Source organism: Sarcophilus harrisii, chromosome 1, assembly GCF_902635505.1.
Source record: "Sarcophilus harrisii chromosome 1, mSarHar1.11, whole genome shotgun sequence".
In the NCBI taxonomy this organism is placed as follows: domain Eukaryota; kingdom Metazoa; phylum Chordata; class Mammalia; order Dasyuromorphia; family Dasyuridae; genus Sarcophilus; species Sarcophilus harrisii.
In genome coordinates this window covers 402,650,084-402,662,783 of record NC_045426.1, presented here as the reverse complement: position 1 = coordinate 402,662,783, position 12,700 = coordinate 402,650,084, and the positions used below count along the sequence as shown (strand labels likewise).

The 12,700-nt window shown below is 29.5% G+C and overlaps 1 protein-coding gene across 1 annotated transcript in view; it reads left to right on the top strand.

Annotated features, from left to right (window-relative positions):
- The window catches only part of DNAH5 (dynein axonemal heavy chain 5), a gene marked incomplete at its 5' end in the record, with an annotated part of 276,873 nt that overhangs the window by 152,207 nt on the left and 111,966 nt on the right, over nt 1-12,700 (top strand). The window contains 3 exons of the mRNA XM_031946282.1: nt 1,467-1,690; nt 7,917-8,115; nt 9,528-9,700. Coding sequence (XP_031802142.1) covers nt 1,467-1,690; nt 7,917-8,115; nt 9,528-9,700 — 596 coding nt within the window. The remainder of the gene's footprint in view (nt 1-1,466; nt 1,691-7,916; nt 8,116-9,527; nt 9,701-12,700) is intronic.

Here is a 12,700-nt window from a genome sequence, read left to right as displayed (position 1 = left end):
TTATGCTTCTCCAAAGTCTTGTATTTGAAAATCAAAATTTTCATTCAGCTCTGGTCTTTTCATCATGAATGTTTTAAAATCCTGTGTTTCACTGAATAATCACCTTTTCCTCTGAAGCATTATACTCAGTTTTGCAGGATAGGTGAATCTTGATTGCAATCCTAGCTCCATTTTTCTCCGGAATATCATATTCCAAACCCTCCGTTGCCTTAATGCAGAAGGTGCTAAATCTTGTGTTATTCTGATTGTGGCTCTACTACATTTAAATTGTTTCCTTCTGGATGCTTGTAATATTTTATCCTTAACCAGGAAGTTCTGAAATTTGGCAATATTATTTCTGAGAGTTTTCATTTTGAAATCTCTTTCAGGAGGTAATTGTTGGATTCTTTCAAATTCTATTTTACCCTCTGGTTCCAGAATTTCAGAACATTTTTCCTTGAAAGATGATGTCCAGGCTCTTTTTTTTTTATCATGACTTTAAGGTAGATCAATAATTTAAAAATTATCTCTCCTGGATCTATTTTCTAGGTCAGTTCTTTTTCCAATGGAATATTTCACTTTTTTAAAAATAATTTTTCATTTTTTTGATTTTCCTTTTTGATTTCTATTTTGATTTCTCATAAAGTTATTAGCTTCCATTAGCTCAATTCTATTTTTCAAGGAATTATTTTTCTCAGTGAGCTTTTGTATCTTCTTTCCCAACTGGCTAATTTTGCTTTTATGGGCATTTTTTTCCTCATTATCTTTTTGTATTTCCTTTTGCACCTCTCTCAATTCTTTCCTTCATTTTCCCTCTATCTCTCTTACCTGATTTTAAAATTTCATTTTGAACTCTCCAATAGCCTGAGCCCAGTTTTTATTTTTTTTCTTGGAGGCTTTGCATGTAGGAGTTTTGACTTTGTTATCATCTTCTGAGTATGTGTTTTGATTCTTTTTGTCACCATAATAACTTTTAATGGTCAGAAACTTTTTTTTGGTTTGTTTTCTGCTCATTTTCCTAGCCTATTACTCAAGGTTTTAACTCTTTGTTAAAGTAGGGCTTTGTTTCCAGCGTGGAGGGTGCACTGTACCAAGCTTCAGGGAATTTGTGCAGCTGTTTTCATAGATCTTTTTAGGACTGGAAACAAAATTTTGTGGTGTATACAGACTTAGGGAATATAAGAGAAGTATTGTAGAATGAATGTCTGTTGGTTTATCCAAATTAACACATCTAGAAATATTAAAAGTTTGTTTATAAATGCATTAGTTTTTAATATTTTTCAGTTGACTGGATAATAGTTCACTATGATATATATCCTGTAATTTTATTTTACCTTTTGAATGTTAATTTAAATGAATTTATATTACAACACTTAAATGCAATTCACACTTAAAAATGGCAGGTATCATTTCCTTTCTCAAATTCTTGTTTTTAAATTAGCTATATAATTATATTTTTGAATAATTTATGTAATTTTTATTCTTAGGAGTCATTGGAGCAGGACACTACTGTACCCAAAGGAATTTTTCAGAAGAAGTGAGAGATTCTGTGGTTAAGCTGGTGCCACTGACTCGTAGGTTATGGCAGATGACCAAGATGAAAATGCTGCCCACACCTGCCAAATTCCATTATGTGTTTAACCTTCGAGATCTTTCCAGGATCTGGCAGGGAATGTTGAATACTACCTCTGAAGTTATCATAGAAATGGATGTAAGTGATACATAAATCAGAAAGATGCAGTGGATGGATTATATCATACTATCTTTTGTAGAGAATTTTACTTAGCAATTTTGTTCTTCCTGGAATAATGAAAATGTATTATATGAAAATTTAGAATGCATATTATTGGCTAATAAAAGAAGGAAAAACCAATAATATTCTGGGATTTTAAGAAGAGACACATCAACTAGATTTACATAATTTAAAGACAGTCATTTTAAAAATGAAAAATGTATAGAGTTAAATGTCTAACAGACCAGATATGATTGTTTAGTATTATAAAAAAATTATTCCTTTTATTCTTTGAAAATATGTTTTTGTAGTTCCATTTTTACATAATTTTACATAATTATTATTTATCCTTTTATATAAGAAAGTAGATTTCCATGTAAGAAAGTAGAGTTAAGCAAAATATTCAGACCTTTTGATCATACCATGCAGCATATACCTCGTTCCACATCTAGAATCTATTACTTATCTATTGAGAAGAATAGTATATGTTTCATCTTCATTTCTCTGGAACTGAGATAATAGATAATGGTTCAAATTAAAATTATGTCAGAATTAAAACCCAGATAAGGTGATTCCACATTCACTACTCTTTCCACTATTATATGTTGCCACATGTAGCGGTTGCTAATTTTTTAAAAAAAATTAAAAAATAAACTTTGCAAATTTAAAAAAGAGCAAGATTTTCAATTTTTAAGAGAAATGCATTTACCCTTTAATAATTACAGAATCATAGCCATTATATTGATTCATATTCTGATGTCTTTCATTATTTTTTTTTTTTTACATTTTTATAGTTATTGTGTATGTTGTTCTTCTGGTTCTTCTTTACTTCACTTTGCATTTGGTCACAACCGATCTTTTCAGATTTTTCTAAATTCTTTATATTTAAAATTTCTTATAGTATAATAATTTTGCATTGCCTTACTATGCTATAATTTCTTCATCTATTCTTCAATTACTACAAATATTTTTGTACGGAAGATTTTTCTTTCTGTCTTTTATCTCTTTGCACTTTAGGCCCAATAATTGTATTGCTGTGTCAAAAGATAGGAATAATATAGCTATTTTCATAATGTATATCCATTTAATTTTCATAATACATTCCATTTGACATTCTAAATTAAGAATGAAAATAATTTTTAGGTAAAGAAAAAATATGATTTTTTTTTCTTTTCAAAAAATAAAATTTATTGTCCCAAAGCAAAGAATCTGATCCTTGATTAGTTCCTAAATAGTTTATATTTGGCTTGAGACTTTGTATTTGTACTTAGGTTTGAATTATGGGAAAGTCTATTTAAATTTAAGAGCATAGCCAACTGGACTTTAGAAGATCTGGGTGGGTTTATTTTTTTCATTCTGCCCAGCTGATCAATTCCTAGCCTAATGCTAGATTTGCCCTTTCTTAGACTTTACTTGATTCAAATTAAGCCTTTTTAAAGTTATTTATGCATGCAGAATAGTTTGAATTGTCAACAAACCTTTAATCAAGTACATTAGCTGCTAGGAATAACTAGATGGTACCATGAATGCAATATTGGACAAAAAGTCAGGAAGACCAGAGTTAAATCTCCCTTAGACTTTTATTACCTTTGTGATCCTTGGCAAGTCACTTAACTGCTATTTTCCTTGGTTTCCTTATCTATAAAATGATGATGATAATAATAGGACCAACCTCCCCTATGTTGATTGTGGGGATGAAATGAAATAATATTCATAAAGCACTTTTGAAAATCTGAAAGTATATAAATGATAGCTTACCAAGTAGTCAGGCAAAGAAGTAGTTAGTTGTCCTTTGGAAATAAGATTTGCAAGGTGATAAATTTTAAACAGTATTTGCCAAGGAAACCTTGCTGAAGTACAAAATGTTGAATTTCACTATATTAGGAGTAAATTATCTTAATTTTGATTTTTCCTTAACCATATTACCATAATATTTATTAGATCATGCAATAAAGATTTCATATAATACTTATTTTTAAATAATTCTTCCTTTTGTCCTTACCTATTACTAAAGATAATTGAGTCCCAACTGATTTGTGTGTGTGTGTGTGTGTATGTGTGTGAATACTACTATTGAGAAGCACCAAGTATAGTTTCAAGCCCTACTTTTTACAGCTTTGTGAGTCCAGATAAAGTATTTATTATCTCAATTTTCAGGACAGCTTCCCATGAATATAAGTTGTTAAGGTATGGAACTTTACTGGCAGAGGAAATTCCTCAGGGGATTTGTCCTTACTAATGAAATCCCAGATCTAGTCTCTTACCTAAGTATTCCCATTATTATATAATGTTGCTCTTACTTAATCTTTGGACATATTTTCCATACCATGTTCATATTCTGCCTATATCATCACATATCAGTTTTTCAGTTCAAATAAAAGCAAAATAGCCCACCAAGCTAACAAAATCTCAGTAAAATTTGACAATTGATATGAATAATTACTCTACCCCAGTCTATAGTCTCTTTAACACAATAGGTTATTCAGTAGATACAGTGTCAGTCCTGGAGTCAGGAATTACTCATCTTTCTGAATACAAATCTGGTTTCAGAAACTCATTAGTTGTGTGACACTGGGAAATTCACTTAACTCTGTTTACTCCAGTTTCCTTATTTATAAAAATGAACTGGAGAAGGAAGGGGCAAACCATTGTAGTATATTTATTTATCAAGAAAACCCTGAATAGGGACACAAAAAGTCAGCCATGACTGAAAAATGACCCAACAATAACATAATTTCTTTAGGTCTTAATTTGTTTGAGTTGGATATCTATATTGGCAAAATATAGCAAGCTATTTTTTATAGAATCAACTAAATCTTCTGAAGGAACCTATGATGGTAAAAAGTAATTCTAGTGTAGAGACAAAAAAAAATGGATTTGTATCCCAAATTTCTCACTTTCTCCTTAATCATAACTTCTCTAAGAGTCTCTTCATCTCTAACTCTTTAATATCATTTGTTTATATTTATTCTGAATCTGCTTATATAGTAGATAGTGTGGAATAGTGGATACATTCAAGCCTTTTCAAATCAAGAAGACTTTCAGTCTCATCTTTGGCATATATTGGCTTTGTGACTTGGGAGTTTCCTTATTTGGGAGTTCCAAAATCTCAGGAAAATAATAGTTCCAGTCCTTAATCCTATCTATGTACTTATATTGGAAATACTACTTCCCCTGATAGGATTGAAACTCTTTGAGAGGAGGATTTTAAATATTTTGTCTTTTTAAGGTATAATAGGTTTAAGGTATAATAGATATAGAGCTAGAATAGACCTTGGTGTCCATTGAGTCCAAGTTCCTCATTTTAGAGTTGAGAAAACTGAAGCCCAGGAATGTTGTGACTTGCCCAAGATTATAGAGGCAATAAAGCATAAGAAATCTCATGGTAGAACCAGTGTTCTTTTTGTTTAATCATATTGTCTTTCTTGCTGCTTAATAGAATTTTATTGATTGCTTGAGTCTAACTCATCCCAGAACTCCATCTGGTTTTTTCATATTGCCTCTTTGATCACTAATGACTCATTTTCCAATATATATAATTTTCCTATAATTAAAAAAATGTAGTATTTGTTTTGTAGATTTTATTCTCTTCCTTCTCTCCCCCTAACTCCCTTCATCCCAAAGTAGGTTAGGATTTAGTTTTCTTCAGGGTTGTAAAACTTGTTCCCCTTTTCTAAGATCTTTCAGATCTCATGGACACTTGCTCTATAGTCACAAATGATAGTTATTTCAGTAATCTGTGTAATAGTTCTCTCAAGCCTAGTGACTTGAAAGTAGCAAAACTAGGTAGATGCTTTCTCACTACTGCACTAATTTTGGATTGTACTTCTTCATATTGGACATTCTTGCTTTCTCTTTTTCAATCTAAATTTTATTTTCCTTGGCAGAGAAAACAGAAACAAAGTAAGAACTGAACATCTTTGGCCTTGCTCTGTCTTCTGTAATTAGCATCCAATACATCAGTTCTATGTCTTTAAAAAGTCCTAAAAAACAATACCCCCTTTTGGTTGTTTTTATAGTATTTATCCAGGCTTGGCTTCTTTTAAAGATCACACTTTTTGCTTTAGTCTTCCAGGCTTTGACTTACTTTTTAAATAAAATTTATTTTTTTAATTACTTGTAAAGATAATATTTAATGTTGATTTTAAAAATAAGATTTTGCATTTTAATTTTTTGTCCTTTCCTTCCTCCCTTTCCTTCTCCCTAACACAGTAAGCAATTTGATATAGGTTATACATATACAATCATGTTAAATATATTTCCATTTATTTTTGTATTAATTTTCTATTACTTGCTTCTACTTGATCCTTTATACTTTATTAAAAATATCTGTGATTGCATTCTCTATGTATTTAAATGAATTCTCTATGTATCTACCTAAACTTTTGAAATAGCCCCTTTTCCTCACTGCAGCTGCTTCTTTTTGTGGTTATAGAATTTCATTTTTTGAAGTATTCCCAATTTTCTCTCTTGGACTGACTTTTCCAGAGTAATTTCAAGACACAAATTCATCCTGACTTTTCTCTGAACTTTTAGAAATCTCTTCTTTCCAAATCTAGGATGCTTTTAGGCTGTTTCTGACTTTTTTTTTTGCTTGATCATGGAATCTAAGACAGAGTGGTCACTTTCTTCTCTAGTTCTCATCCATTTCTTAGCATTCAGTTCCTTTTAGTATAATTTCTCTTTATTCTTTTTTTGAGAGGCAATTAGAGTTAAGTGACTTGCCCAGGGTCACACAGCTAGTAATAAATGTTAAGTTTCTGAGACCAGATTTGAAATAAGGTCCTCCTGTCTCCAGGACTGGTGCTCTATCCGCTGTGCCATCTAGCAGCTCAAATTTTTCTTTATTCTTTAACCTTTTGAATTATGAAGTTTTCATTAAATTAAGCCAAAGAATAATTAATTGCTTTACTTTTAGCTAAGCATAAAACTTTAACATATATGTGTATAATTCAAGTCACCACTACTAAATTGTGCTTTAGAGTCCCCACTTTTAGATATATTTACCAAATTCCTTATCTATTTCCCCCCTTTTTTTTGTTCAGGTGCTTTGTGGAATCTACCATTTTCCAAAGAAAATTTATATTTGTTTCTGTTCCTTGCTGATCCCAATGCTTATATTCTGCTTTTTCTTTGGTTTTTGTTTTCTTCACATTTATATATCTTCTAATTAACATACAAAGGTACCATTTCACCATTCCTTTTATCTATATTTTTTCCTTGTATATGGCATAGTCTTTCAGAACCATATTCTAGTCTTGGATCTATTCCTACTATGTCTTCATGATCACTCTGGGATTACAGATTCTGCTTTATTTTGGCCTGTTTTTCCTTATTCATTTATTTGTAACCTTTAGAAGAGAATTTTCTTGTTTATTCTCATTTCCGATTTTTTCTCTTACAAGTATTTAATGTCTTTACTAATATTCTGATCTCTTATATTGTCTGCCCAACTCTTCTATTCTTTAGTCTGAACACTACTGTTTTCTTCAATTCATTTTCTGTGTGACATAACTTTTCCTTCTCTGACTGACCCAGTTACCTTTGTCTAGAATTGCTCTAATTTCCCTATGTCTTCTTTTAAACAAGGTACCCAAAATAGAATAAATATATACATCTTAGAAGCTAGTCTGTATCTAAGATGATGACAATTCCTTCTCATTTTGTATCTGTAAAAATAAGAAAAAGACAACCTTCCGTGTAGAAAAAGAAATAATCTCATTATTTTTCAGTTATTTAATTTTAAAAATTAATTCACTTTTGTTGAACAGCTTTTTCCAAAAGAAAAAAGAATTAAGATTGTATTGAACTTCATTTTTTTAATCAGATATTAAACTCATTTCATTAAAAAAAAAACCCAAAGCAAAACCCTTTAGCTCATTATTTTATCTTCATATATTTTTCTATAGTTTGATTTGAAGTGTACTTCATCTTCCGAACACAAAGAAATTTAAATTCTAAGAATGAATGTCAAATTATTCTTAAAAATAAAATAACAAATATTAATTCACACAGAAAAAAAGTTCCATGGCTCTTTGCTTTATGTGTCATAAATAATTGGCAACTCACCATGGCATAGCTATAGTTATATGTTAAGAGAATAAGATTAAGAAAAAAATGTCATGTTCAAATACACTTTATAATGCACTTTATAGATAATAACAAATCATTGACATGGATTCTTTTCATATTATTCTTTCAACAGGTATTGATTAAGTTGTGGAAGCATGAATGCAAACGTGTTATTGCTGATAGGTTCACAGTATCAGAAGATGTGAATTGGTTTGATTCAACTTTAGCAGATTTAGTGGAAGAGGAGTTTGGTGAAGAAAAAAAGCTCTTGGTCGATTGTGGAATTGATTCTTACTTTGTTGATTTCTTAAGGGATGCACCTGAAGCTATAGGTAATTTTAAAAATTCTAAGCAAACAATGAAAAAAAGTTTACCCCCAAAATATAGTTGAATAGCAGTTTCCATATATATATATATATATATATATATATATATATATATATATATATAATCAATGTTATGAAGACATTTCAAAAATCAGTTTCTGTCAATTCTAAGGAGTGTAGCGGGAGTGAATATTATATACTTAGGGAGTTAGAAATTTGTTAGACTGGAATGTGGGCACTGAGACAATGCTCAAATAATTGAAATGAGAAAATAAAAAGAGAAGATTGCAATTACAGGAGGAAAAGAATGATTATAAGTAGGAGAGTGTTGAAATAGAACTTGATGTGTAAGTAATTCCATGACAGTTTTGTTGAATGGTTTTTCTTAAATGATATTTTTTATTTTCTTCATGAAAAAAGTAATGTAATAATTATTTTTCTCTTGTTTGATTTTAAATGGATTTACTTTCCCTATTCTAGGCAGAAGCAAATTAAGATAGAGAATGGATTTCAGTTTTTTTTTCAATTAGAAAAAAATATAGCTTTTTATCCATATCATTTATGTCTTGAGAATGGTTAGAGATGACAGGGAATCTTTAGCAGATGTGGTAATATTATGCGTGATTATCAAAAGTTTTTGAACTATAATGAAAAAGTACATTTAATGAAATATATACATTTGGTGCTATCCTCCTACAAGAAGAAGCTGACAAGTTTTATTTAAAATTAAGCCAGAAGAAAAGAAAGTTTTATAAAGGTAAACATTTTGTGAGATAGAATACTTGTATTCAATAATTTCCAATTCCAACCAAAAAATTAGTCTACAATTTAATAAGGATAATACTTAACATGGCAATGATGTTGCTTACTTCCAAATATGTAGCCTTTTCCAATTTTAAGGAATTTCTTCTTTATAATATTTTTTGAATTTTAATATTTATGAACAATTTAAATAATATTATATAAAATCTATTAGAAAGGGCTCTATAAATAAGTCTTTGTTGACGTTAAAAAGAGAAACTAAAATACAAAACACTTATCATGCTACGAAACACTTTTTCCCTTCATCATATGAAAATTATTCCATATATATGAGCAGAGCCATTTGAGATATGATGAAATTTTTGCCTTTTTTAAATGATAGAAACTTTTAAGATGTTCAAAAAGTCATTCAGCATGGTAGTACCCAGTGAATTTTCATGTCCTTAAATGACTTTTTCAATAAAATTATAATAATTTTCCCTCTTAGAAATTAGGTCTTACTAAATCTTTAATATAAATATATAATGTTAAATATTTTGAAAAACTTATAATGTACTGGAAAATTGTTTAAACATAAAATACATTGATTGAGTTGGATGGGAGAAAGAAAACTTTTATTTTTGTTGATCAATATTAACATTGGTTTTTTATATTAGGTGAAGAGTCAGAAGAAACTAATGTTGACATGCCCAAAATTTATGAGCCAATTGAATCTTTTAATCACCTGAGAGATCGTTTAAATATATTTCTGCAAATATACAATGAAAGTATCCGTGGAGTTGGCATGGACATGGTGTTTTTTGCAGATGCCATGATTCATTTAGTTAAGGTACTTACTATATTACTAATAGTGCCTTGTGAAAGTGACCAACAGTTGGCTCCCCTCCCCTGAATATTTGTTCTCTTTTTAATTTTCATTTCTTAGGAAAAAATGTTTAAAATAAATTCAAAACTATATTATAATTTATTTTCTACATTTAATTCAACATATTGAATCTATATATTTAAAATAATAACATATAATTTGTATATATGGTATGTAGAATGAAGATAATTAGCATTTGAGTTCAAAACTCAGTCAAAAAAACTTCTTATTATGATGTTCTAAAAATCTAGAAAAATATAATTGAAGACAAATGATAAATTAAATGAAAATTCTGTGACACATGTAATTTCCTTTCCTTGCATCAAATGTTTCTTTTTGTTATTTATTTTTACCACAGGTAAGTCTCTGTATCCAGAAACATATCTCATTTTATTGCCTCTTTGTTGTCCAACATCCATAGGACAAAAAAAAAAAAAAATATTACTTTTGCTTTACTGTCTTTTTAAATCTTCCATTTTCTTACCTTTGGCATCCGAGAAAACACCTATTTGAAAAACTTGTTATTTTAATTCAGGTTTAAATCAATTAATTTATCAAGCCTTTATGGGTAACGACCATGGACAAAGTACAATGGAAAATATACGGATGAATATTTTTCCCTGTCTTTCAGGAATTATGTAAAAGAGATAAGATTTGTGCAAAAAATATAATGTAAGGAAGAATATACTAACTGTTAAAGAAAAGGTACAAGAAAAGTGCTATGAGAGTAAAGCAAAGAAAAATCATTTCTAGTGGGACACCTCAAGATTTCCTGTCCTCCCCCTTTCTTGTCCCTGCCCTGAGATAGAGATTACTGACTTTTTCAGATGGCAGGATAGGATGTTACTCCAGGGCTTGATCCATTATTTTCTTTTTAAAGTCTTGACACAATTTTTATCTTTCTTTTTCTAATTTTTTTTTAATTTAATGAACACCAAAAACAAAATTACTGAATATTTAACAATAAGCAAAAAATATTTCAAAATAGGTCCATGGAAGCCTTAATCTCTTCCATTCTGTTTTTCTAGAAAAGGTCCCTAGACTTTCTTATTTTTTTGGTCATATCATGACAGATTTTTAGTGATATGTCATTTATTTTTAAAAATAAGTTTTTTTATTTATTTCTCCTGTTTTTTACATCATTATAATTATTCCTGGAATTCATCACCATCTGTCTTCTAGAGAGTCATATCACATAACAAAAAGTATTGTTTAAAGAGGAAAAAATATCACAACCAAAAGAAGTATAATATGTAACACCTTTCAACCTTTCACTTTCTGTAATGATTGGGTGGGGAATATCCTCTCATATCTCTTTATTTGAATTGTACTTTATCTTTATAATTTTCTTAGAGTCTATACTTTTTTTTAATGATGCACAACCCTCAACTTCACTTGCTTGTTTTTCTTTTCTTCTTTTTCTGCTCTGCACCATTTCAACAAACTCTCAATATCTGTTCATTCAATTTCTATTCCCAAGCTGATTAAGACTGCTGGAAAAAGTCACAATTGGGTTCCTTATAAATATGTGATCTCTAATCTTAATGAATTTATAGTACAATGTAGCACATTTATTTCTGATCTATGACACATTACATCCCACACATCAACTAGTCAAAAACTTTACTCTTCTTTCATCTCTAATATAATCAACATTTATTGCTTTAAAAATTGATATCATCCATTGTGATCTATCAATGACAATATAATTTCCTAGATAGCAAGAATTATACATATATGTTTTTATACTTTCTTCTTGGCACACTACTTGGCACACAATGTTTAATATTTGATTTTAGCATTTGTTTATTTACATGGGTAAATGAGGGCTGATAATAAGTAGTTTAGTAAAAACAGAAATTTCCCTTTGGGAATTGGGAGAGGAGAGTAATAAAGAGACAGACAGACAGACATGCCATATATATTAAACATGTTAAAATATATGTTAAATACAATGTATGTATACAAATTCATATAGTTATCTTATTGCACAAGAAAAATCAGATTTAGAAAGAAGGTAAAAATAACCTGGGAAGAAAAACAAAAATGCAAGCAAAAAACAACAGAAAGAGTGCAAAGGTGGTCCACACTCATTTCCCAGTGTTCTTTTACTGGATATAGCTGGTTCTGTTCATCACTGTTCAAATGGAACTGATTTGGATCCTCTCATTATTGAAGATAGCCACTTCCATAAGAATTGATCCTCATATAGTATTATTGTTGAAGTGTATAATGATCTACTGCTTCTGCTCATTTCACTCAGCATCAATTCATGTAAGTCTCTCCAAGCCTCTCTGTATTCATCCTGTTGATGACCAAAGAATCTTAAAAATAACAATAAAAACCATAAAATTTTGTACAAGTTTTTCTTTTCTTTTAAAAGTAATACAAACAATATGGTGTGTATGTTATTGAATCTTTATTTAGCAAGGAATTTATCTTCTTTTAGTTAATACTCATAAGTTTCTAAAATAAGAAGTGCTATCAGTTTTGCTTAACTTGAGATTTGCCTTTGAGACAAATATATATATATATATATATGTGTGTATATATATGTACATATATATATAAAACAAATCAAAGAAAGATCTGTTTAACAAAGCAACATGAGCAAGACTAGGGAGTTTTATTTTATCTTTCCCTCTATCTATTCGTCAAGCATTTATTTATATACTTTTCTCCCACCCCTCTTTGTCTGTCTGTCTCTTTATTCCTCTCCTCTTCCAACCCCAGGATGGAGAGAATGAATTATTTACTATTGAATTATTTTGAGTAGGGAAAAGGAAAGAATAACCCTTTACTATAAATAATATTACACATAAATATAGCAGTTTTTATTGAAGTTTATAACTTAAGATAAGATTGGTGTATCAATTGGAAATAACTCAATCACCCAAACAAATATTTATGGGTTCTTAATATAGAGAAATGATCTCTACTTTTCAACTCAATTTTTCTTCTAGT